Source organism: Mus caroli, unplaced genomic scaffold (assembly GCF_978045245.1).
Source record: "Mus caroli unplaced genomic scaffold, Mus_caroli_1 scaffold_1, whole genome shotgun sequence".
Classification (NCBI taxonomy): domain Eukaryota; kingdom Metazoa; phylum Chordata; class Mammalia; order Rodentia; family Muridae; genus Mus; species Mus caroli.
In genome coordinates, this window is record NW_028227256.1 from 147,843,618 (window position 1) to 147,870,801 (window position 27,184).

General features: G+C 39.6%; 2 protein-coding genes across 9 annotated transcripts in view; one reads left to right on the forward strand and one right to left on the reverse strand.

Moving 5' to 3' along the window:
* Tpr (translocated promoter region, nuclear basket protein) overlaps positions 1–9,803 on the forward strand; it is a 59,521-nt gene extending 49,718 nt beyond the window's left edge. For 2 of the 3 annotated variants that reach the window (XM_021154820.3, XM_029482349.2), the window contains exons 45-52: positions 730–798; positions 881–975; positions 2,390–2,496; positions 3,857–3,952; positions 4,074–4,230; positions 5,503–5,621; positions 9,084–9,179; positions 9,680–9,803. In XM_021154820.3, coding sequence (XP_021010479.1) covers positions 730–798; positions 881–975; positions 2,390–2,496; positions 3,857–3,952; positions 4,074–4,230; positions 5,503–5,621; positions 9,084–9,179; positions 9,680–9,735 — 795 coding nt within the window. In that variant the 3' untranslated portion in view covers positions 9,736–9,803. The remainder of the gene's footprint in view (positions 1–729; positions 799–880; positions 976–2,389; positions 2,497–3,856; positions 3,953–4,073; positions 4,231–5,502; positions 5,622–9,083; positions 9,180–9,679) is intronic. The other variant, XM_029482354.2, reaches the window with a different exon arrangement.
* On the reverse strand, positions 9,764–26,304 carry Prg4 (proteoglycan 4). Of its 6 annotated transcripts, XM_085841788.1 has the most exons (13): positions 26,254–26,304; positions 25,599–25,700; positions 22,182–22,304; positions 20,738–20,857; positions 18,256–18,399; positions 16,357–16,443; positions 14,080–14,148; positions 13,428–13,505; positions 12,179–12,315; positions 11,810–11,966; positions 11,199–11,399; positions 10,713–10,838; positions 9,764–10,029 (listed from the first exon to the last, which is right to left on the reverse strand). In XM_085841788.1, the coding sequence occupies exons 2-13, from the start codon at positions 25,672–25,674 to the stop codon at positions 9,932–9,934; spliced, it is 1,416 nt and encodes a 471-aa protein (XP_085697914.1). In that variant the 5' UTR covers positions 25,675–25,700; positions 26,254–26,304; the 3' UTR covers positions 9,764–9,931. The 6 variants fall into 6 exon arrangements, with proteins under 6 accessions (XP_085697914.1, XP_021010342.1, XP_085697915.1 ...); XM_021154683.2 differs by lacking the exon at positions 18,256–18,399; XM_085841789.1 differs by lacking the exon at positions 14,080–14,148.
* Between the last annotated feature and the right edge of the window lie 880 nt (positions 26,305–27,184).

Sequence of the window (27,184 nt, forward strand, 5' to 3'; positions counted from 1 at the left end):
TATTACAGTGATTTTAGTCATAGCAAATACAATTCTGCTTGCTGTTATTACAGGCTTAAAATTTCTTACATTTTATTTAATGTAAAATGCATTTAGCTAGCTTAATAACAGCTCTGAACATTTCTTACTTAAGGTTCATAGATTTTTTTATTATTATTCTACCTAACCTTTTTTTCACATCAAATATTTCTACTTAAGTTAATTAATGACCCTATGTATTCAGCATGGAGTAAGTTAATTCATCTAGCTTGGTTCTTACTCTGGACATGGTGAGTGTATTGAGAACCAACCATTATGTATAAATCAAGTTAAAATAAAAGTAGTGGAAATTACTTGATATTTGAAAATAGAGTCTAAAGGAACTATGACTAAGCATCACAAAGCATTCAGTCTGCCAATTCAAGATTGTTTTAGCTGTGAAGTAAGAAGTCAGTTACTATATAAACTACAACGGAAAACCTCACTTAGTATTTTTAGCCAAGGAGATAGAATCTAAATGTATGTACATGCTTGAATTATAAATATGCCTTTTAGTTTATAAATATCTTTATTAATAAAATTTAAACTTTCTCACCTATATGATAGATATTAGCAATTCAGAAATGTCCTGTTAATTCTAAATCTTCTAAAATTAGTTGATACTTCATTACAAAAGTAATAAACTGTATCTTTGGTGTTTGTTTTATTGCCTAATTCTTTAAAGCAAATATAATTCTTTTTCAAACACAGAGAATTCAGATGACCCGGAGGCAGTCTGTAGGGCGTGGTCTTCAGTTGACTCCAGGAATAGGTGGCATGGTTAGTATCTACCCATCCTGTGCATGTAATTCAAATGCATGTGGTTAGGCCTATTAAATATTGTGTTCTGTCTGTGTTTCAGCAACAACACTTTTTTGATGATGAAGACAGAACAGTTCCGAGTACCCCAACTCTTGTGGTGCCACATCGCACTGATGGGTTTGCTGAAGCTATTCAGTAAGTTGATGTAATGAGAACGAATGTTTGGTGATCCCTAGCTGCTTTCTCTTTACCTTCTAAATTGTTTTTTTGGATGTGTTATTTGTAGAGTCCTACACTACTTGTCCATGAATCTATATACGTAATAGGATCGTGAAAAAGTAGTGTTGAGGAAGACTATATAGGGTGAATAAAATACACCTTCTTCTAACTTGAGCACAGTGTTAGTGCTTACGAAGGTGGTTTCTACAGTTCGAATGCTTCCTCACAAGAGCAGGCTCCTTGCGGTCCCTTCTGAGTAACCTCATTTTACTGATAATACAGTTTGTGCTTACATGTTTAGATACTACCTGACACATATAAGTTAATGCTGTATTGGTACTAGGGGTGATGTTGGTTATTAAAGTGATCATGATAGGTGGTTTATTGTAGGAGCTCAGGCATCAGTAACCAGCTGCAGTGCAACAGGCTAGGAGCTGACAGGGTACCTGATGGTCTTCATTAAGCCAAGTGAAGTAATTATTCCAACAGCTAATAAGTGAGCACACCTATCTTACACTGCCTAGTGATTACTTAGAATTTCTGTGTGTTATTCAATCCTTCAAACTCTGAACATAGATGCTATTGTTGCCTATGTAGACTACCTCAGTACATTCCACTCTACTGATCCTAATATCACTAATTTAAGCAACCAGTTCTCCAACATAAATCTTCTATGAAAAAATTCAGAGTGTTTCATAAAACCACTTGAGATTTGGGGCCAAATAAACAGCCTGGAAACTAGAGGCATTGTACGGGATGCTCAAGGTTCTGTTTGAAAATCAGCCTGAAGGAACAGCCTTTAGCTAAAAGTATACTCTTGAGTGGAAACGGAAATTAACTCAGATAAGAACAGAGATGTAATCCATAAGCATGCATAATTATGGGTGGCTAGGAAAAGATAGGGAGAGGAGTGGGCAGATAAAGAAGCGGGGCTGAGTTCTCTGTTATAAATAGGCATTGGGATCCATGATAGTGTTAGGATGGGGGAGAAAACGGTTCATCTGGTCAGCTAGTGCTAGGATTGGTCTGTCTTAGAGCTAGAGTTTGAACGTAGAATAGACTAGAGTAACTTAGTTTATATTGCTAAACAGTGAAAACTGAAATTTAAAAAAAAGAAAGAAAAACTTCTTTTGTTGTTGTGCTTCCTGTTGCATGTATCTGTTTCAAACAAGTTGAAAAAAATCAGCATAATTTGGGGAAGCTAAAAGTTAAATTATGTTACTTATATTACTAAATTTATTTCCAATATCTTTGCAAGAAACCCTTGACGAATTATTTTCATTGTTTCCTTCCCTATTTATTGATTTTTTTTTTTTTAAGCAACCTTTTCCTCTTTTGGTTTAAACAGGTAGCATTAAATTTCTCATCAAATTAATTTTTGTTCATTTAGTTCCCCACAGGTTGCCGGTGTTCCTAGATTCCGGTTTGGGCCACCTGAAGACATGCCACAGACAAGTTCCAGTCACTCTGATCTTGGCCAACTTGCTTCTCAAGGAGGTAAAATAGCCAAAAGCCAGAGGTTTCTTCAGTGTGTATACTGAGTAGAAGTTAGTATGCTCTGATTTTCTTCAGCTGCTATCAGTATAGCCCCGGTTCTTATTTATAAAGTTACTGACATGGCACTGCCTTTTCTAATAAATACCTCTTGAGCAAGGTTCTAGTTCCTTTAGCCTAAATACTGGCTTTTATATTTCTGTATTGCTTAATTACCGTTTTATTGCCATATTGAAACACCATGACAAAGGCAACTTTTTTTTAATGCATTTAATTGGCTTGCTTACAGTTTTAGACAATTAGTCTGTTACTGTGGCAGGGAGCATGGTGGCAGACAGACATGGTACTGGAAAAGTAGCTGAGAGCTTTACATCCTATTCTTCAAGGGAATCGAGGGACACTGGGCTTGGCATGTGCTTTTGAAACCTCAAAGCCTAGCCCCAGTCACACACTTGCTCACAAGGTCATACCTTGTCCTACCAGGCTATACCTCCTAGTCCTTCCCAGACATTTCAACTAACTACGGGCCACGCACTCAAACATAGGAGTCTATTGGATCCATTCTCATTCAAATCTCCACATAATGTATGATGAACCAGTAAATACTGCTAAGAAGTGCCAGCTCCTTTAAAATTTAGGTGTACAGTGTATTTTTTGCTTACAATTTGAGAGTTGTGGCATACCTAGTTAAATATATGACTAATTAGACTTTCCCTAGCAACAAAACAAAACAAAAAAATTGCCGGGGGTGGTGGCACACACCTTTATTTAACCCCAGCACTTGGGAGGCAGAGGCAGACGGATTTCTGAGTTCGAGGCCAACCTGGTCTACAAAGTGAGTTCCAGGACAGCCAGGGCTATACAGAGAAACCCTGTCTTGAAAAACAATCAATCAATAAAATGTTAAATATAAAATTAAGTAGTAGTGGTAGATGATACTTGTATGTGAGTTTTGGTATTTGTGGAATTATCATTTAGTCCATGGGTGAAATTTGATAGATTTCTGGAAACTAGCATTTTGCAAGTGAATAGAGAAGCCACTACTAACTTGCTTTGTAACCATAGGGGAAGTTTAAGTTTCACTAGCAGAAAGGATTAATAACTTTGGCAGTTAAGTGAGGAAAAGATTTTGACATAATACTTGTTTATATTTGGATATTCTGTAAAATTAGCAATTTAGGGATGCTTTTATTAGTATCAAAGAATTTAAAAGATGTGTTGAATATATTTTGAGGAACTTGATTTTTGCTTGATGGAGCAACCACATTATGAGCTTCAAGAAAATTATACACTTTGTACTAATTCTTTTCTTTGGTGTTTTTATGTTCTTTCATCATTCACTAATACTTAAATTTTTCTCTAGGTTTGGGAATGTATGAAACACCCCTTTTTCTGGCTCATGAAGAAGAGTCTGGTGGCCGCAGCGTTCCCACTACGCCTCTCCAGGTAGCAGCCCCAGGTGGGTGCCACATCAATGAGGACATTTTTTTTTTTAATTGGTGACATAGAACACATTGAAACCTATTCTGGCTCAGAATTAATGAACCACAAAGGTAAAGGTATTTGTTGTTCTTTTTAAGTGACTGTGTTTACTGAGAGTACCACCTCTGATGCTTCAGAACATGCCTCTCAGTCTGTTCCCATGGTGACAACGTCTACGGGCACTTTATCCACGACAAATGAAACAGCAGCAGGTGACGACGGAGATGAAGTATTTGTAGAGGCGGAGTCTGAAGGGTACGATTTTATTGTGTAGTTTTTGTTTGCTGTAGGTTCATTATGTTGTCATAGTTGTTTGTTTTAGCAAGCAAATACATCAAAATCTGTTTTCAGTGCTATCCTGCCCCGTGGAAAAGCCAAAGCACATATTTAAAAAGCTACTCAGCATTCAGAATTTAGGGTTACTATGAGAGAGGCAGTTTATAAAAACATTATTGAAAATTTTTTGTTTTGTTTTCTAAGGAAACAGAAATAATTTGCTAGAAGAAGCTCATAGCCAGTGGTTTTGTAGAGTTAAGTCTCAAACCTGGGATCTTAATTCTTATAAACTGAGAAGTTTGTACAGTTTAGTGGTTGAGAAATAGAACACAGATTTTCTGTTCAGAGCTCAAGGACTTGATTTGACAGTGCTTCATAAGCAAGGTCTCCTAGGATATAATGGGTAAGAGGCAGGTCTGTTTGTATTCTTTAACACCAGTGTTTAATTGAGGGGAGGTTACAAGTCCCAGTGAGAATGCTAGCTGTTACTAATTATATACATATTTTCAGGTCACTTTATATTTGTCCTTCTAACCCACACACTATTCCTAAAATATATTACTTCCCATCATAGAAATTAAGTTCAGAGCACATTAACAATAATGTGGTTAGACTATTCTACTGGTAACAGCTCAGTGAGAATTAAGTCTTAACTTCAGCCCCATGCTATTTACATGTCCCCATCTTGGAACCTTGGGAGTCTCAGGTAAGTTGTTACCAGTAGCTGCACCAATATTTGCAGATTTTTAAAAAGTAACGTTTAGGCCAGGTTCAGGTTTTTACTGTCTACTCTTCTGTGCTCCTTAAAAGGAGAAAGAGAAAAGTACAGCCACTGAGCTGGGAACTCTGATGCCCGTAGCTTGTTAGGTCTGGGTTAGTACTCAGGGTGACTGACCGATCTGCTGTTACTAGTTATGTTTCGAGTTTATCAAAGTCCAATGTATTCATTCCTGTGAGTGTCAAGACTATAAACACGCTTGTCAAATGGAAAAAGAAGGGCTGCTGAAACAGTGGTAAAAAGTAGAATTGGCGAGTATCCTAGTAAGGGTGTGAAAAAAAAACCAACTCATCCCATCTCCTGCTCCACCTTACGATTAAAAATAAACACACTTAACAACCTGTAACTGAGTCTAATTCTTAGTGAACTAGAACTCTGAAAGTCACTATAAAATAAATCAAAACGAACTTAGGAACATTTAAAATAAATTGTAGAATCAGTTTTCCATTTTCTAATCAATATTTATTTCTTAGTATTAGTTCAGAGGCAGGCCTAGAAATTGATAGCCAGCAGGAAGAGGAGCCTGTCCAAGCATCTGATGAATCAGATCTTCCCTCAACCAGCCAAGATCCCCCTTCGAGCTCCTCCGTAGGTAAGTACTGTCCCATGCAGCATGTGAGCCTTGCTCTTGTCTGTCCAGGTGCTTACCAGACATGGAGCTCTCAACTCCGTACTCTGACTTTTTAAACCTATTCCTTAAAGGGGACATTTTATCATGAAAAGGAACTTGGTTTGTGTTTACATTCTTATTACCCAAATACTCTGGCTTTGATAATTGGGACTATGCAAAAGGTAGGTCCACTGGAGGGCATCATCTTGAGTGAAGTAACACAATCACAAAAGAACTCACACAATATGTATTCACTGATAAGTGGGTATTAGCCCAAAACTTAGGATACCCAAGATATAAGATACAATTTGCTAAACGCATGAAACTCAAGAAGAATGAAGACCAAAGTGTGGGCACTGTGCCCCTTCTTAGAATTGGGAACAAAACACCCAGGGAAGGAGTTACAGAGACAAAGTTCGTAGCTGTGATGAAAGGATGGACCATTTAGAGACTGCCGTATCCAGGGATCCATCCCATAATCAGCTTCTAAACGCTGACACCATTGCATACACTAGCAAGATTTTGCTGAAAGGACCCAAATATAGCTGTCTCTTGTGAGACGATGCCGGGGCCTAGCAAACACAGGAGTGGATGTTCACAGTCAGCTATTGGATGTATCACAGGGCTCCCAATGGAGAAGCTAGAGAAAGTACCCAAGGAGCTAAAGGGATCTGCAACCCTATTGTTGGAACAACATGATGTACTAACCAGAACCCCGGAGCTCTTGTCTCTAGCTGCATATGTATCGAAAGATGGCCTAGTCGGCCATCACTGGAAAGAGAGGCCCATTGGACTTGCAAACTTTATATGCCCCAATATAGGGGAATGCCAGGGCCAAAAGAATGGGAATGGGTGGGTAGGGAAGTGGGGGGCGCTATGGGGGACTTTTGTGATAGCATTGGAAATGTAATTGGGGAAAATATGTAATAAAAATATTAAAAATTAAAAAAAAAGGTGGGTCCACACCAAAAAATAAATTCACTTATATTTTGTCTAGATAAGTGGTGTCAGCACAGATCCTGAAAAATACTCGGGTCTCTTAAATGTGCTGCTTATAGTCTGGTTTCTTCTCAGAGCATGTGGATTGTCCACTTTTATGAAGGTGCTAGTGGAGTTATTGGGGTGGTTGTGCTGGGAAGGAGTCTATCCAGGAGTTTTCCCCCTATGGTTCCTTCATTTGAACCAGAGCAGACTTGTTCTGGAGGGTTGAAAGGTGGGACTCCATTTATTTCAAAACCATGTTTAAAATTTACTAATGTAAAAAGTCATCTAGTTTTTTAATTCAGCTTTTGGAAAAGATTATGTCTTTCTGATAATAAAAGTAACTTCTACAGGCTTTTTTTTTCCCCCTAATAACAGCATCTACTGAGTATGTTATAGGCTATTCTCAAGCCTTTTACATACATTATTTGATTCTCACAAAAACACAGTTTGGTAGGAATCCATTCCAATATTTTAAGTTTGAGACTAAAACATGGAAAGATTAAATAACTTAGAGATCATGCGGCTCATAAACGTCATGCTAGGATGCAAGTCTGGCTCTAGAACCTGCTCAGTAAGATTGTGTGTGAGGCTTTTCTCTGAGTGTGCAGGCAGCTCACCTTCAGCTTACAGGAAACGCAGTACTCCATCTACTCTGACATTATCATTTTCCTGTTTGATGGTTATGCTGAAACTTCTATAGAGCATTCCTATGTTATAATAGACTTTCTTTGTTATATTTTATAGCCACATAGCTATGCCGTCTCAAGATGAATTCTTGTACCTCTTATTTGCTTTTCTATAGCATGTCAATCAATCGGTCAACATATCCAGGTTCAGCTCCCACACCTATATTTTAACAGCTACCTTCTTTACATAACCACATTCCATACACCTTAAAGTCAGGATTATAAATAATATGTATAAATTGTAACTCTCAGCTTTATGTACAAAAGAATCAGAAATTATAGGTATGGTAATTATTAGTCCTGCTGATAGTCTCTGAGAATTGTCTGTCCTCTGTACTAGAATTAATACTAGTTATCAAACTATCCCTTGAGTGAAAAAATGTGGTTTGTTGTTCCTAGGAAATAGAATGTCTTTACATTAATTTCCCTATGGGTGACACTATCTCTGACTGGGTACTCATTCAGCAAATTTGAATGCCTAACCTAGCAGGGAAATCCATAGAATCCATGTCCAAGAAAGTGACATTTAGGAAAGGATTACATCTCTGTGCTTGGAACTAACCTCTAATAATCATGAACCCATTGAACCACTCAAATGGTGCCAAGTCCCACCACAACAAAGAAAAGAGGAGTGCAAGGTCCCAACCCCCAATTCAGAGACTTCCGCAACAAGTATTGTTGATGTTGGTGGAGGAGATTGTTGGAGGACTCTTGGGTGCAAGGAGCCTCCTCAGCCCAGAAATGGAGACCGGGAAGGAGGTGTTGTCGACTGAGGAGCTGGTGGAAACACTTACAAGGCCAGACTTCAACTCCAAATTGACGTTTCGAAGATAGATGTGAGGATATATAAACTTGCTGCAAATGTTGAGTCCATGACATTAGCACTAACGAACTCAACCAAGTCTCTTGCGGTATTAACTACCCGAGTTACATCGGTGTCAGACACCATTGAGCACCTTGCCAGGAAAATAGAGAACCTCGAGACAGCAATTGAGAAAGTGGGAGAGAAAGTGGACTTTGTCCATGCCAGATCTGCCATAAGAATGCTGAGCACCGATGTGGATGGGCCAGTGTGCCCAACTGCCCCAACCCGTTATCCCGGCAGTGAGCTAGCCAGTATCTCATCCTCACGGGGCTTAATCATTGATTTAAAAAAAAAAAGAAAAAGAGCCAGGCGTGGTGGCGCACGCCTTTGATCCCAGCACTCGGGAGGCAGAGGCAGATGGATTTCTGAGTTCGAGGCCAGCCTGGTCTACAAAGTGAGTTCCAGGACAGCCAGGGATATACAGAGAAACCCTGTCTAGAAAAACCAAAAAAAGAAAAAAGAAAAAGAAAAAAAAAAGATGGTTTATATAAAGTCCCATAAGCCAATAGGATGTGCTTGGGACATTCAGAGTCAGCACGGAGGTCATGTGACTGGAGCAGAATGGGGAGCAAGATTCAAGAGTGTATGAAAAGAGTAATGAAGAAAAAGCACCTAGATCTTTGTAGTTGCTCTGAGTTTCATGGAGCTAGAAAACAATTGAAATTCTTCACATAGAATAATGACATGACACTGCAGTTGTTTTGGCCATGGTATGTAAGAGGCTAAAATTCATGGTCAACTTTTTTTGTGTGTGTTTGTATAATTGCTTCGCTTCCTTTGCTCTTAAAGTAGATTTGAATGTGGAAAACAAATGGCACATCTGTATTTGTGTGTGATTTAGTAATTATAGCTGCTTTCCTGTTTTTTTTTTTTTAACTTGCTTTCCACATGTCTTGATGCTTTCTTTAGATACCAGTAGTAGTCAGCCGAAGCCTTTCAGACGAGTAAGACTTCAGACAACCTTGAGACAGGGTGTTCGTGGTCGTCAGTTTAACCGACAAAGAGGTAAGTTTCTGGCATACTGTTTACTTGATATGTGGGATAATAGCATGTGTATCAATTTCTAAGGTAAACCTAAGGATTGATTTATAATTACATGTTGATCGTGTGACACTTAGCCAGAAAGCTGCTTTTAGGCAAGTTGTCATAGTTACAAAATGAATGTGTTTTTAAAATTGGTGTATTTTATTTCATTAGATCCAAAAAAAGATTTGGAAAATCAAGTGTTAGCATGTTGTGCATTCATAGTAACTTTATCTGTATTCTTATGGTGTTAAGTTTTGTTTTGTTTTCTGCACCGAAAGTTTTGTGGCTATTAGTAGCTAGTAAAGAAATAGAAGATTTTAATATTTTCACGTTCTTCAAAATAACTCATTTAGACTGTATTAACATCATAAGTCTAGTAACCCATTTATAATAATTACCAGTCAACATGGAGAATATCTTTTTATATCCATATCTTAGATATTTCTACTGAAAATGAATTTTGTCGTTTCCTTCTACAGGTATAAGCCATGCAATGGGAGGAAGAGGAGGAATAAATAGAGGGAATATTAATTAAGTGATCTATAAACTGTGACACATGTGAATAAGATTGGCAAATCTGTTTTAATATAATGATTGTCAAGTTGAGAAGTGTTTTGTATTTAAATAGGTATGCTCATTTCAACATTCTTTATTAATAAAATGTATTTCAATGTCAAAAAGTATCACTGTTTTCTTCATTTCATTTTGATGACTCTTCTTTGTCAATCAGTTCAAGGACAGTTGTACCAGATTTTGGAGAGGGTCTGCCCTGAACGTGTGGTAATTGCTCTTGCTGTTCTTGTAGGCACATCAATATTATAGTATTGATCTAAATAAAAGAGAAAACATCCTTTTAATTAAAAAGAAAGTAAAACATTTAAGTTTGTATTGAGTGTTATATTCAAAGTCAGTATCATTTCAATATCAAAAGTGGATGTCATTAACTTTCTGACAAAAAATAATTTAGAGTGATGGAAGGAATAACTTTTCAGCATCCTTCAGGTAATATTAGGTTCAACTCTACCTTTTTTAAATAAATATTTAAAATAGTTAATTTAAAAGATTTTGGCTTTAACCATTTTAAAAATATATTTCTTAGAAATTCATACTATAGAATCATAGGCAGAATAATTTAGATAACTGGTCTTTCCAAAGTTAAGTGTCCTGGGCAGTAAACTTTACTTAATAAAACTGGGTCCCATGAATGTCTTGAACACCTTGTAGATTGTAATAATACATGCTGTCTTAAAAGAGTCACTTGTCATAGCAGCAAGTACAGTTTCTACATACCAGTTTTCTCCTGATGTCCTAACAATGCAGTAGAACTGATCTGCATTCCTTCCAGTTAAATAAAATTAGTGTAACAGTCTCACCCTTCATATTGAGTAAGCACTGAAGTTGGGTTTCTTACTTACAGTCATTATTGTACACTTGCTGTTTCCATTTAAATTACATTTGTGCTTCCTCAGGTGAGATCAACTTGAAGTTCACAAGACTGTTCAATTAACTTACCTTTGGAAAAGGCGTAGTAATCATAGCCATCAGGTTTCCTAATGTTAGGCAGTGTTATCGCTGAAGTAACAACATTTGGAAACCCTCTCCACATTGTGCTCACTTTGACTTCATTGTGGAGGAAACCTGCGGGCAGAAGTTTTAATAAAAGGTTTGTAAAAGTTTACAACCTTAGAGCTACATAAACCTAGGTTTTGAGTTTGTTCTCTGCCATGACATTACACCTCACTTTTAGGGCTGTCTTGAGGGATACAGATTTGTATACAGGGCTTGTTGTTTGCTATAATTAACAGGATTGAATAAACTACTTTCTTTACCAACAAAGAATTGGTCTTAGTTATTACTCAGTAAGGCAAATGAATTTGTTTTACATCAGTAAGCCTAAATGATTAGTACTTTCATGGCCAATGTTTATATGTAATAAGGGTGACTTCATAAGAAATTATTAATCTTAATGATCAGCATTCTTGACATGGTGAAAATTACCTTTGTCTTGATAAGAAACTCTCATGGGCACCGAGTAATGGATCCTGAAGGTGTGTGTCTGGAAAGGTCCAACAGCACGCTCAAAGCGGCGCCTCCTGACCTGTGCTGCCTCCCCGTACACCGAGTAGTTGATGGCAGGCCGCCTCCCTGTGCACTTCTTCATTGGCTCCTGTTTATAAGTGTACTGCTGAATGTTGCCACCTGTTACACAGTGGGAAAGCACAACAGACTCCCATGTAAGCCACTCAAGAATGGGTTACAGTTGCCTCTACTTTTTTTTTTTTTTTTTTTTTTTTGGTTCTTCACAAATATATGTTTAATAATGGCTACTTTTAATGCCGTTCTTGAAATATAGTAATAGCTAAGACGTGAAATACGTGTTGAACAAATGAATTCAACAAATTGCATTCTTTTTATTAGTGATCTGAAATTCCAGTTGTTTGATGGTTCACATTTCAGGAAATCTAAATACTTCTTATGGCCTGCAATATTTATTCATTAAAGCTACTTTATTCTTGCCATTAAGAATACTTTTTGATAGTAAATCTAGCAATTAAAAAGAAAAGACTCCTTAAAAAATAGTGTCACCTTGACACTTGTGTGATACATACCTCTCTTGAAGAAGTACACAGATTCAGGCCTGTCCTTGTACTTGGCTATTGAAAGAGCAGCCACTATCTTCCCTGTTAGTCCTCCAAAGCCTTTGACAATTTGTTTAGGATACCCAGGATCTACCACATCATTGGTGAAGCGCCAGTACTGAGAATCCTGGTTGTTTAAAGGAGAAAATGATGTCAAAGGTTTTGTAGGCATGTTTCAGGAATTCATCCTCAGATTTAAGTGTAGGGAGAATACAATAAATTGGTTGAATTTGAATAAGCAGATCATTTTTCAAGAGAACAATGTATCCTTTCCCAGCTGAAGGTTAAGATGATGTTATGACAAGGTGAAACTGCAGTTTTTCCCAGTGTTTGTGTTACCTTAAAGAAGAAAGTTTTTCCTTCACAGTTACATCTAGTAAAAACTGTGTCAATAGGAGAGGGAATACCCCAAACTTCGGTAATCCTGCGTGGTGGAGATGGTGGTCTGAATGGATTCAGCATCCAGAAATAATGACCTAAAAATTAAAGAGACGTTGTCAGTCTGCAGTCTGAATGCTAAACTGTCCTCACAGAAAAGGAAAAGAAACGTGATGGTTCTAAAGAAAAATGGAGTCAATGTGTTAAGAAGTGCCTGGACCTAGAGCCAGGTGAAAAAGGATATTTGTGTATTTCTAAGATATTTCTTAGATCCAAAGTATGGCAAGAGATATTTTGAAATAATTTAGTTTCTAGTTTTAATTTTTATAATTGAAGTTTTGAGGTTCTTTTGAGACCATCTGTACACTGGGCTGGCCTTGAACTCATAGAGCTCCACCTACCTCCACAGCCTGGATGTTGGGGATTAAGGGAGTGTGTCACCACACCCACCTTGATTTTAATTTGATTTGGTTATATATGTGTGTATGTGTGTATGTATATGTATCTGGGTTTGCAGGGTCCATGTGGAGGCCATTGGACAACTTGTGGGCGCTGGTACTCTCCTCCTTCAGTGTAGGCATCAGTGGGAGTCGGTTTTCTCCTGCCTTGGTGTAGGTGTCAAAGGTCGATACAAGCCACGAGGCTTTGACAGTCTACCTTCTTCCATTGAGTCAGCTCATCAGCTCATTTTCTACTTTCCCTAAAGAGAATTGTTTGCCTTTGTGACATAGAGCACTCTGGGTGTCAGTGTCTTTGCTATATAGAGTTGGTGTCATAACTTAATGACTAGTACAACCTATTGGACCTTTACTGTGCATAATTTTTTATCGTTATATTCTTAATCTGTGCTCTAAGAAGACTAAAATAACAAAGACCATGGGAAATTTACTTAATTCTCTAACTCCGGAACAAAAAAAGTACTACCTCACTCACTGTGGAGGAGTAATTTTCTAGGAAAATTGTTCAGAGAATGCAAATCTCTTATCACTTCATTTAATTTGAAATTGGAACTTTGAAATCCTATCCACGCAGAGACACAAAGAAACCTTAAGAGAGAAGACTTTAGGTTCTTTGTTGCATCTTTGTACCTAGATTAATAGTGTTCTCATTTCCTGTAGAATCATAGGGTTCAGTTAGCACCGCGAGACTTGGTTCTCGGAAAACGCCAACACAAAGCAGTAAGAAGCAGGTTTATATATTCATAACCTACCTCGAAATGCAACTAATGTCCCATTGCGCAGCGTAGTCAGTCCATCCACTGGCTTACCATTGCATAAATTGGTCTCATCTTAAATCAACAAAGAAATGAATACAAAACAGAAGGAAGAAATCAACAAAAGACTTATTATAGAACAGAAGGAGGAAAGCAATTTGTTCTTTTCAAATCCTTACAGGATTCTGTTTCCTGTTTACCCTCTAATATCTAGTGAGGAGAAAAGGAAGTGGTCAGGTTCCATAGTTCTGCTTAACTAACATAATACCATTCAGGAATATTACATAAAAATAAGTGTAAGAGGCCAGATTATCTTGATCTTTATGTATATGAGGTATTAGACACTGACGTTTTCAGTCACTGAGAAAAGGAAATGGGCTTTTTTCCTTTGCATTGTACCTTCTAAAGGATAAAGTCCTACCTAAATTATTTTGACATTCTCTACCCCATTTCTGCTCCCAACAGACATGTCTGGAGTTAGCCAACACTAAGTTTCTGATGCTAATTACTACTCAGTCTCCTGGATAATAAATATTCTATGATCACCTGTAAGGAAGCTATAACCAAGTTTGGTAAGTTCACAAGTTAGTGTTGGAGATAATGAATCTCAGTAGAGAGATACTAGAACAGGAAAGTAACGGAGTCTTACCTGAAAGCATGGGATTGATGTTAATGCCTTGATTGAGTCTCCCGACCAAGAGATCAGTGCCTGGAATAGCTGTGGGGAATAGCACAGGGGGCCCGGGAATCAGAGGTTTTTCTCCTTCACCTCCATCTGCATCTTCATGATCTGGATTTACTTGAGCTGTTTCAGGGTTTGGAGTTTGTTTAGGGATGGTGGTGGTTGGCAGCATGACTTCTAGAGGGGTGGTATTCAGTTCAGGGGTTGCTGAAGTTGGCTTTAGAGGAGATGGTGTCGTTTTTGGTTTTCTCGTTTTTGCTGTCTTTGGCTTTTTGGTAGAGGTGGGCTTCTTGGGTGCTTTGGTTGGCTTTTTGGTAGGCTTGGGTGCTTTGGTTGGCTTCTGTGGTTTTAGAGTTGTTTTAGAATCATCAGAATCTTCTGATGCAGGAGTTGTTTCTTCAGGTTTGTTCTGAATCTCTTCTGCTGGAGCAGTTACTTTGGGTGCAAGAGTTGTTGCTTTCAGAGTAGTGGTTTTGGGTGATGTGGTAGTGGGTTCAGACTCCTTGGGGGTGGTGGGTTCAGACTCCTTGGGAGTGGTGGGTTCAGACTCCTTGGGAGTGGTGGGTTCAGGCTCCTTGGGGGTTGTGGGTTCAGGCTCCTTGGGGGTTGTGGGTTCAGGCTCCTTGGTGGTGGGAGCTGACTTCTTGGGTGTGGTGGGTTCAGGTTCCTTCATGGTGGGAGCTGACTCCTTGGGGGTTGTGGGTTCAGGCTCCTTGGTGGTGGGAGCTGGTTCCTTGGGGGTGGTGGGAGCAGGATCCTTGGGGGTTGTGGGTTCAGGCTTCTTGGTGGTGGGTGCTGGTTCTTTGAGGGTGGTAGATTCAGGTTCCTTGGGGGTGGTGGGAGCTGGCTCCTTGGGGGTTGTGGGTTCAGGCTTCTTGGTGGTGGGTGCTGGTTCTTTGAGGGTGGTAGATTCAGGTTCCTTGGGGGTGGTGGGAGCAGGATCCTTGGGGGTTGTGGGTTCAGGCTTCTTGGTGGTGGGTGCTGGTTCTTTGAGAGTGGTAGATTCAGGTTCCTTGGGGGTGGTGGGAGCTGGCTCCTTGGGGGGTGTGGGTTCAGGTTTCTTGGGGGTTGTAGGTTCAGGCTCCTTGGGAGTTGTGGGTTCAGGCTCCTTGGGGGGTGTGGGTTCAGGTTTCTTGGGGGTTGTAGGTTCAGGCTCCTTGGGAGTTGTGGGTTCAGGCTCCTTGGGAGTTGTGGGTTCAGGCTCCTTGGGAGTTGTGGGTTCAGGCTCCTTGGGGGTGGTGGGTTCAGGCTCCTTGGGAGTTGTGGGTTCAGGTTCCTTGGGGGTGGTGGGTTTAGGCTCCTTGGGAGTTGTGGGTTCAGGCTCCTTGGGAGTTGTGGGTTCAGGTTCCTTGGGGGTGGTGGGTTTGGGCTCCTTGGGGGTGGTGGTTTCAGGTTCCTTGGGGGTGGTGGTTTCAGGCTCCTTGGGGGTGGTGGTTTCAGGCTCCTTGGGAGTTGTGGGTTCAGGCTCCTTGGGAGTTGTGGGTTCAGGTTCCTTGGGAGTAGTGGGTTCAGGCTCCTTGGGGGTGGTTGGTTCAGGCTCCTTGGGGGTGGTGGGTTCAGGCTCCTTGGGGGTGGTGGGTTCAGGTTTCTTGGGGGTGGTGGGTTCAGGTTCCTTGGGAGTAGTGGGTTCAGGCTCCTTGGGGGTGGTTGGTTCAGGCTCCTTGGGGGTGGTGGGTTCAGGCTCCTTGGGGGTGGTGGGTTCAGGCTCCTTGGGGGTGGTGGGTTCAGGTTTCTTGGGGGTGGTGGGTTCAGGCTCCTTGGGGGTGGTGGGTTCAGGCTCCTTGGTGGTGGGAGCTGGCTCTTTGGGGGTGGTGGGTTCAGGCTTCTTGGTGGTTGGAGCTGGTTCCTTGGGAGTTGTGGGTTCAGGCTCCTTAGGAGTGGTAGGAACTGGTTCCTTGGTTGTAGTTACAGGCTTCTTGGTAGTAGTGGGAGCTGAGTTCTTGGGAATTGTAGATGTGGGCTCAACATCTTTATCAGATGTTTTCTCTGCACTCCGTGTCTCTTTAGCTGAAGTTGTCTTTTTTTTACTGGCAGAAGATTGTTTATTTGTTGCAGTAGTCTCTTTCGTTTCAACTGTTGTCTCTTTATTGGATGCTAAAGATGTCTCTTTGGATGTCTCAGAATTAGGTGCAAGACTGGGTTTAGGAGTTACTGGTTTTGCTGCTGTAGTCTTGGGAGATGTGGTGACTTTGCTGTGTGGAGTAGTAGGAGGGTCAGGAGGAGGTGGGGTGAGCTTGAACTCACCATTATCCAACCCGCTTCCAGCTTCATCCACAGCCGGCGGTTCTGGATTGGGTTTCTTTTTAGGGGTGTTTTTCTTGTTATCTTTTACTAGAGAGAAAAAAATAAAATCTTGTTATTTTGAAGTGGCAACTTGTAGTCATCAAAGTGATCAGTAGTATGAATGCGTGTCTGTGTTCATGTTCTTTTCCCCTCACTTGGTCCACACATGCTATCCGCCCCCATTCTATAGTATTCAGTGTTGTCCCTCCTTCCTAGAAACGTGGCTCCAACCTCTAATACCTTTTTTATAATAACTCCTACACAGGCTTCTACTGAGGATCTGGTTCCAGTCTTTGCAACTGACTAGTTTCTGCTGAACCTAGTTGCAATACATAGGACTATGAGCTGTCACTAGTTCACAGAATGTAGGCAATTAGGATGTCAAGGCAATAGATTGTGTTTAAAATTCCCCATAGCAACTACCCTTTAGGGGAACTACTAAGCCCAAAGAGCCTTTCACTGATAGGAATTCTGCTTAGCAAATTTGTATTCCACTTCCATCAAGAGCAGGATTCTTGCAGTGACTTGAAGTTAGACTGTCTAACTAGTAGACTGAAGAATGTTTCAGGGAAACTACCATCACCCAGGGAAATGTTCCTCAAAATTCTAGTACTTACTAGAGAAAGAATATATTTTAGAATTTCAGGAAATACAAATAACAGATCAGATGGGATCTCTTTTCAGGAAAAAACAGCCTATTCTTAACTTTCAGATAGATGTGTGACAGATGTGATTTTAAAAATAGGAAAATAATAAAGGGCAATATAACAGGAGTGATAATCTTGCCTTTCCCTGGAGGTTTAAGAGAATGTCAAGGATTATTTGTGGGGAAACACTATATAAGTTTATGCTAAATAAAATCATAGAAGGGAAAACAAAAGCTGGAAGCAGAGATGGGAGAGAAGACAGTGATCAGATAGACAGGAATTGCAACAGACTCACAAACTACTGTCTCCAGTACCGTCCTATTTCTACAGTTACAGCATCTTTGAATCCCTTGCTGTGAAGAGTTACTTAGCTGCTTACCACTGATTCTCTATAAGGTCTATTCATTTGTCACTTTTTAAGCTATTTCCATAGTTACATACTCCCCAAATATTAAGATCTCAAACCGTTCCATTAACACACATTCCTTTTTGAAAAATTATTTTTAACATGGCATTGATAGAGTCTTTGATCTTTATCAATGCTCAAACCTTTTGGGTTCTTCTGTAATTCTCTATTAGCTGAATTTTTGGAAGACTTGATTTTCCGAATAGTTGAAGAGGAAGAAGAGGAGGAGGAGGAGGACTCTTGATTTTCAGAAACAGAATGTTCTATAAATCAAATAAAAAGTTTGATCACACTTACTGTGATTTAGAACAAAATAAAGCAAAAAGAACTGCTGGTCCACATGCAACAAGAATTGCTGATAGTTGGTCTTCGAGCCTTGGAGTGTGCTGTCACTTTATGCGTAGTGCAACTACTTGCTTTGTAAAGCTGTCAGCTAAAAGCAAGGCATCTTAGTTCATCACATATACCAACATGAGACCTTTCTCCTGATTCTCCAACACCTGCTAAAATTTACACAGTCTAACTCTGTGAAAAATAGAGAAAACTTCTGTATAAGCTTTCATTTTTTCCAGGAAATTTGCCTCTTCTGATAAGTCCCATGCTGGGTTTGGTAAATAAGGTCTATAAATATCCCAAAGATTTATATTTTGGCTTAGATTTTAATTTAAACCGAGTAAACAAAAAAAAAAATATGGTGAGTGCTTCATGATTCAAAAGATGACCCTTTGAGGATATTCATGTGAATAGTCCACCTACAGGTTATTTCAGTTAAGAAATCTCCTGTAGTGATGGCTGTCATCTTCCTACCTTCTGTTATTTCCTCAGATTCTACAACTTTCTTAGTCTTCTTTTTTGGTGATTTGGGTGAGCGTTTGGTAGTTGATTTGATGGTGTGAGATGCTCCTGGAGGCGGAGGTGCAGTCTTTGGAGATGGTGATGTGGGATTATGCACTGAGGCCAAGCAAGACAGATTGATTAACATCCAATTTAGGTTCATCAGCAGTGTTAACTGAAAAAGGTGGATTCCTGGGGCTTCAAGAGGTGATACCGATAAATGTCAATACAGGACAGCTTGTAGCCCAACTCAAGTAACTCCAATAATTAGGAGAACACATTGCTATAAAATAGTGATTCTCAAACTGGAAAATTATGATAGAAAAGAGTCCCAAGAGGTCAACCCTCTAAGTGTTAGTTGTAGGCTTATGGGTGTCTACCTCTTTGACTTTGGAATAGAGGCCAAACTACTGAACATTTTCCTGGCTTTAAGTGAGATGTGTATCCAATATTTCTAAAGAGGAATGCCCACCCAAAACAAGTTGTAATTCTATGAGCTTCATCTATCTTGACATCATTCCACAATTATAAACATAATACTGCATATGGATGATGGGAAAAAATCATGCACTTAGAATTATAAATATATTTTTCCTGTTTTCATGTGAATTTAAGTCAAATAATGCCAGTGTGCCTTGATTATTATAAAAGTTGTGTGAGCATATTTTGAAGACTTCACAAGCCCAGACACTATGGTTTTCCACAGACATGTTGCCCTTCCCAACTTAATACATGTTAAAGGTTTGGCATGTGTCTTCTTTGCCTTTTATCCCTTCCTCACCCCACTCTTCGGCATCTAAAAGAGGAAACATGGGGTATTCCTGGGGATTGAAGAAAGGAGGGAGATTTGAAGAAGAAAACAGCAGTGGAGATGGGTAAGAAAAGTGGTATATATATCCTGGTGCTCCCACCATCCCTTCAGAACTCTTCCTATTTCCAGGAACTGGACACTGTACCTCGCCCTCTTTCTCCTCCCCCTTAACAAAATGCCAAGTTGAGTAACAGCTCTGCCGGTACTAGTTCGTGATTGTGGCCAAAGCTGATAACCTTTCAGGTTTCTCTCTACCCATGCTGGGAATCGGTTAGATTGCTATAACTCCTGCCAGTTCTCAAAGTGTTATGATTTTTAGATAGATCCCAATAATGAGTACTTACAGCAACCCTGAAACAACTTAGCAGTAAATTTTAGTGCTGTTTTAAATGAAGTTCTGAAGCTCTGGAGAATTCTTTCATTTTCAGTTGGGACCTTGACTATCTTCATGAAATCTCTGAATGGAGTTGCCTTGCACTGCCTCGGTTCCTCCACGTCCTAGGTATACTTTGGAAGCACAGGGTACTGGGAGTATTTACGATGATGGTCTCTCTGCGCATCATCACCCAATCTTCTTCCCTACCCCTCTTCTGCCAAAACAACTTCTTGGAGTATTTGGGAGGTAGGGTCTTGTTTGGTTTGGTTTGGTTTGGTTTTGGCTTGTCTCATGGCCAAAATAATTATCAAGGTAGTGAGGAATTATATCTCCCAATCATGGTGCTTTCTGAAAGCTGCAGGCATGCTGAGCTCTGGGGTTTTGAAATAAGGGCGTTGTCTCTAGTATTTTTAGAATACTTCCTGTAAAAATATTGACCAGCTAGGAAACCGCCCTCAACTCTGCTGATTAAGTTTCCACCATTCTAAAAAAAAAAAAAAAAAAAACAAAACTAGGAGGCCTAACCTAACTGAAAAACATGGTCAAATTATGCAAGCAATACTTATCTCAATTTTGCCTCCACAGATACTCATATTTTGGCAAAGAATGGTTAAGAACAAACATTGGAGAAGAAGGCATTCTATCATTTTATTTTTTTAAAAGGGGGGTTAGTTATACTATGAGACTATTGTTTCAAGGTGTAATGGCCAGAGATGGTTCAAATAAGACTGTCCCTGTCCCTTTTATCGACTTTGTCATTCACCAGCTTTGTGTAGGGACTGCTAAAGAGACAGGAGGGATAGAAAGAAATATAATAACTAATTAATTGAGGTACTAACTTTTTAGCAGAGTTGCTTGTCAAGTTGGTAACTACTTAATTTATACGAAGAAGCTGGAAATATTTCGCCTTTACATATATACTCACACATTCAGGCTCAAAGCACAGAGAGCTCTAAGGATAGCTGATTTTGTGAAGTCAGTACCCATTATGTGGGGACAAGTTTTCAACTGTAAAGGAGGCACCCTGGAAGATAAAAGGCTGTACACTCAGCCCATGCCCCCCTTGCTAGTGAGCCAGAGATCTTGGTGCTTCTAGGGCTTTTGTGAGGATGCTTTCTTTCATTTGTCCTTGTCAAACAAAAGTATTATGAAGTAGCTTGTATATTAGTAAAATCAAGAACTCTGCTGTGTGTTAGCCATCAGGGAAGCCAAGGCACGGACTTGGCTGGCTGAGCTGAGCAGCCCTGCCTTGAGGCCCTGGTTCTTACCTTCTTCACAGAAGCTGTCATAATCTGCACAGCACTTGCCATACTGTTTACACTGGGAGTCACAGTCACACTCCCTCCCTCGAGCGAAGGACTCGAAGCAGCGTCCTTTGCAGGAGAGCTCTGCCCGGGGCAAAACAGATAGCATGGATTATTAGTCACAAAGCAATACTTAGATACCCTGTAGCATTTCTCATCTGACAGCTGACTAGAGTCTCAAGGGTGATGCGCTTCTGAGTCTCCTATTTGGAATGTGGAGCACCCACATCATCAACTATGAAAAACTAACTTTAAAGGCATGATGTCCTAATAGAGGCAGCCTAAGTCAGGGAAGAAATCTGATGAGCTGGGCCATCATTCTTTCCCCTGTAACACGCCAAGAGACAGCTCAGTGCTGCCCTGAGTCTTACACATGTGACACATAGAAACAATAGAAAACTAGAAAATAGCAAACTGCCGTACATATGAGGTCCTTTATTTTCTCACACCACTGACACCATTTCTTTGTAATTAAATTAGTACTAATTCAATCTTCGTATCTTAAAACAATATATCCCAATAAACTAGTTGAGCAAGCCACTGCTCAGGTCAAAAATCACTTGCAATGCAGAGACTCTTAAAATGACAAACTGGGCATAGAATGAGATTGAAAGATTTCAGTTAACCCCGTGGTGTGGACTGTGCTAGGAGGCCTGCTTGTTACAGAAGAAACTTTGATGGAAAGTATGACGATTCCCAAAGCCTGCTTGAAATACTTTACCCAACACGCAGACTGGACAACACTATAGTTACCGTCCCCACATGCAAATTTTAATGCAAATATAACTTTTACAGATTTTAGTTATAGCGTTTATAAATTGAATATTATATGTGTCTGAATCTAGTACTTCTTGAAATGCCTCAAATTTCGTTCAATGGTAATACTACTCACAATTTAGAACTTTGGGGCTTTGCAGTTAATTGTTTCAGCCTGGTATTTTCTTGATCTTTAAAAGATTCTCTTCAGGTAATTTAGAAACGCATTTACTACCAAAACTTCAAATAGCCTATGTAAAAGTTCTATGCCTATTGATCCCTTTGATGAAACTCTTTGAAAGGCTCATCTCTAAGCAATCAAAACTCAACCATCAACGAAGAAGTACATCTTCCTTTTTACTCGATACCTACCTCGTCACAGTGCTAAGTCTACTTAAGACATTTCGCATGCAAGCAGTCATTACATATGTGCAAGTGACAACGGCCCAGGCTTCCATTCATTAACCTAGTAATCAGAAGCCTTGAAACCATCCTCAGGTATGTACAGTGCACTTCAACACTTATGCAAGTAAAGGAAAGAAGACGCTTAAACAAAGGAGGTGGGAGGGAGGAAGAACAGAGCTGCAAAGGGGTACAAAAGCAGGCTCAGGACAGCAGGCTTGACAGACCACTCCCAGCTCTCAGAACGTACCTGTAGTGCAGACTCTCTTGAAATCAGGACAGCACTCCATGTAGTGTTGACAGTTATAATCACAGTTGCAGGTGGCATCTCTAGAGTACCCTTCCCCACATCTCCCTGCACAGCTTGATAAATCTAAAAGTATACAATACTAGGGTAAACACGGCCAAACCATTTGGAACAGGAGAGACCTATGAAGGACAAAGCCACCAGAGAAGGGGAGCTTTACCCACTGGGCAGTGCTGGGAAGAATGCATAGGAATGGATATAGCTGATGTTTGGGCAAGCCTTTATGTAACCTTAGTGATGTCTCTTTAATCATCACTAAACTGGGATTATAGATACACCTTTGAAAGTCAAACTAAGTAATGCTTGCATGCAGGGTGGTAATTCTGAGGGAAGGATGGCAGTTATAATTGCAGAGATTGCTGCCATCATGATAACTAGTGGCCATTTTATGCCAAGTACTGAGTCATGCGCGCTCTCCAAGACTTACGAAAATGTTTCTTAAAAAGTATTACTAACCCTATCTAAGGTAAAAATGATGACACAGGCCAGGCGGGGTAGCATACGCCTTTAATCCTAGCACTCGGGAGGCAGAGGCAGTGGATCTCTGTGAGTTTGAGGCCAACCTGATCTACAGACCAAACTCCAAACAGCCAGGGCTACACAGAGAAACCCTGTCTTAGAAAAAAAAAAAAAGATAACAGAAATTTTAATAACTTCTCCAATGACACACAGTAAGTTACTGAATGTATGTGTATAAATATGTGTATATACATATAGATAAATATAGATATATCTGTGTGTATCAACTAATATCAACTAATAGATATCAGCTAATGAATCTGCATTATTTGTACATCCCATTTACTATCATAAATGCCTGACTTGGGATAATCAGTTATATAATTATCCTAAACAAACAGCCCATTTTGACTTCAAACTCATGTATCTGAATTTGAAGCAGAAGCCTTTACTAATTTCATCGCCTCTCTCGATGAAATTAAGCAGGCTAGTTGGGCCGGCACAGACTCTTCCTAAGTGCTCTATGCTGGGAAGAGTGAGAGAGACCTCTTGACAAAGGATCTGGGTGTGCATATAAGGGTCATGAACCTAGTGTTTGGGAACAAGCAAACAATAAAGAGAGGGTGGAATAAGTAGCCTCAAGTATTTCTAAATACCATTGGGCAAATAACACCGCAAAATCCTCCCCAAAAGATAACAATGGAATCCACCCTCTGGAATGTCCCAATCCATAGGCAGATGTTGAAACACACTGAAAAAAAAAATCTCAAGAGAATCCAGGAAGGTTTAAGTCTTAATACATACACAAACAATAGAGAGCAGGATAGCTCTGAGAATTATCGCTTACATACATATGTGCACAACACATACAAAAAAATGCATATATAGTGTATGTATATAAATACATATATTATATATAAAGGGGAAAGAATGAGAAGAGGTTGAGAAGGCAGGAGAAGCAGACAAAACGACATCAAAAGGTTATGCTTTTACGCTTAGCAGATATCTAGAACAAATCACTTATTTTTCATAGGTGATCTGTTTTAGTCTTAAGCTTATTGCTGTTTACTTAAACCACTAGAGTGCATGAGTGTGCATGCGTGTGCATGCATGTGTGCATGAGTGTATATGAGTGTGTTACATGCATGTGTGCATGCACAGGTGGGACCAGAAGACAGTATCTGCTCTCCTGTCACGGTCCACCTTATTTTCTGGGCGAGGATGTCTCACTGAGCCCAGGGCTGGCCACTGGACTTAGTCTGCTTAGCCACCAAGCTCCAGGATCAGCCTGGCTTGGCTCCCAGAGCTCAGGTTGGAGGCATGCACCACTGCATCTAGCTTTGCATGTGGGTGCCGGGGATCTGAAATCCAGTCCTCATGCTTGTGCATCAGACATATAGCCCCAAACCATCATCTCCCAGTCCCACTGATTGTCATATTAATTTTCACAAACTTTCAATGAGTAAGCATTGTTTCACAAAGGAAGGGAGTGTATAAAGGAACAGCCATGTTGAGAATCTTAATACCACATGAGAAGATTGAAGGGTCTGAGGCAGGGGACTGTGGCCATCATTTCCTAACTCGGCATTTATACCTGGTTCCTGTGGTTCTCCACCTTGTCTTATTTGAGTGATTCTGAAATCGTGCTCCAGCAAGCTGTCATCTGTTGTGTTCCAATTCAATGAAAATTTTAGAAATTTTTACCAGAAATGTCTCTCTTAAAAATAAAATGCCACTGTAGTAATTACAGATCCTTATTTTCCTTCTCTCATGCTGAGTATGTTAAAGAGAGCACACAACAATATATTAAAGATGCATGTTGCTATGACTAAGAAACTTGACCCTCATGCCGTCTGCTCGCTCCACCTTGGCTATGCTGAGTGTACAGCAGGCTCTCTAAATAGGAACTTACCCAGAACCAACTCGGAAGGACTGAACTTTGCAATATTATAATAATAAGTGGCATTCAGATTTGTAAAGCCCATAATAGGGTGACTAGTCCCTACAAGGAAGAGAGAGCATTGAAGGCTAATACGATTCCATTTGAAACACTGTAAATGTGCCCTATACTATGCTATCTATGTCAGCATGATGCTAAAGTAATAATTTATTACTTTATAATGCTTTATAGCAATTTATTTGATGCAAAATTTCAGTTAAATTTGTCAACACACCTAGTTATTATAAATATATGGTAATAATATAGGTTTATAAAATGTGAACTTTTTCTTTATAAATTTCCTTGGCCAACATATAAATATTTCCTTATCCTATCAAAGGAATTCTTGTGGCTTGATAAATCTTATCTCCTGTGATTGTTTCAGTAGTTCAAGCACTAAATATAGAGTGATACAGAGAGCATTCATCTGCCCCCTCCATCCATAGAAATGACATGCTAACTTGTGAGCCAATCCATATTTTAACAGGCAAAATATATACAAAGACACTATCATCATGAAACCAATTACTTTGTGTGCGAACTTAAAATGCTAATAAAACATTTTTTAAAAAATCTGTCAACATAACCAAATTTGTCAACATACAACCATAACCTGTTACTTAAATATTACTTTTTTTTCATTTCTTTTGATGGTGTTGTGAATCTCCAGCATGATTTTATTATATAAATGTCTATTTTATTTTTTAATTGGAGGGGACAGAGGAGGAGCATTATTTTTTATCAAAACTCACAACTCCTCCAGTGCTCTCACATGCAGAAGGAAAGATGAGAATTCCATAACACACAAATGCCCTGCGTGCCTTTCAAGTTCGGAGCTGCACATTGTTAAACTCATTGAAGTGCATATGCTGAGAAAGATATTGTTGTTTTTGTTGCCATAAAAGCCAACTGGGTGCTTAACAGCAGTGACTGAATAGAAGCGCTTTTGATGCTGAAGTTACCTTGAGATGAAACTTGTTGAATCAAGACAACAGGAAGCAGCAGCGACAAGCAGATGGGAAGTATTTTCCACCCCATGGTTGTTCTCGGATGCAACGCCCTTGCTTGAGATAAAATAAAAACATCAGAAACCCACTCTTTAATCTCACCACTCAATAACGTGTCTATCATGCACAGCATTCAGAAACATTCAAAATGTAATTCAATAACAAGCCACTCCATCCTTAGAGCAAAAGCTATGGGCAATCAGCTTGAATTCCTGAGATAGTCACTGTTCTGTTTAATATAATAATAATTAAAAAAAAACAAAACAAGCCATCTCAATTAAATTGCCAACCACTGTAATACCTCAGACTAATAGCAGAAAACGGGCTTATTTTAGAACATGTTGGAAGAGCAGTCTGTACTCACAGTGCGAGGCTTAAATCATGTCCTGGAGATAAAAACGAGCAGCTTTAATGAAATTGAGTTTAGCAAAAGTAGCCAAGCTGTCTTTCCAACCTTCCAACTTAACTCAGTATAAATTCACAGGCTTCCAAAAGGTATCTCACAGAAGTATGATTCTTTTCAAAACTCTCTAAATACTGTGTTTTTTCAAACACACTTAATGAAGACACACTTTAATTCTACAAAAAGCATATTAACTCCCACACTTACCTGTAAAAGGAGAGATAAATTTCCCCAGTGTGCTGGAAGTCTTATATAGCAGTGCAAATGGACTGGGATGAACCAATTAGTCCAAAGGTTAGGCAAAATCAACAGTGACAACCTATGAAATCAAGCTTTCCTCATTTGTTGGATGAGGTCCCAGACGACTAGACTTAGGCAACATCTGGAAAACACTTCCATTAAGAAAAATGACTACTACAAAATAAAGTTAGATTTATTGGCCAAAACACATTTCTAATTTCTAAGTGAAGTGAACAAATTGTTCTGAGATGGTAAACCCTTCTGGAAGCTTTTGAGCAGTGTGCAAAGCAGCAACTCTAAACTCCTCAAGCTGGCGCCATTTCTTCCTCTCTTGGCAGTTAAGTCTAGTAAGGTGCTTCTGATACAGCTCTAATGTTAGCTTGAGATGAAAAAGCTCATGAATTTATATCAATAATGTAACATCAGGCTGCTGCTGCTGCTGCTGCTTCCTCCTCTTCCTCCTTCCTTCCTTGAATTCTCATTTCTTTGGGGCCCAGAAAAAAAAAAAAAGCTCTCCATTCACCTAAAGGTAAAATATCCACATATTGGGGTTTGAGGCTTCATTACCATGAAGAAGCTTGCATTAGAACACTATTGAAATTCTTTCACGCTGACACCAGCCTGTAGTCCTATCTCCTCTCTTTGGAGACTGAGGCAAGAGACTCACAAGCCTAGCCATTGGAGACCAGACTGAACATCACACTTGGAGTCTGTCTCAAAAAAACAAAACAAAACAAAACAAAACACCACCACCAACAACAACAAAAACAGCCACAAAATGAAAACTGTACTTGCCATAGTCCTTTTATTTAAAACCAGCAGTGTTTAGAAAGATCTTTTACGTTCCTGGTGTAGTTTCCCTGCCTAAGGAAGTGTAAGCCAACAACCTTTCAGTTCA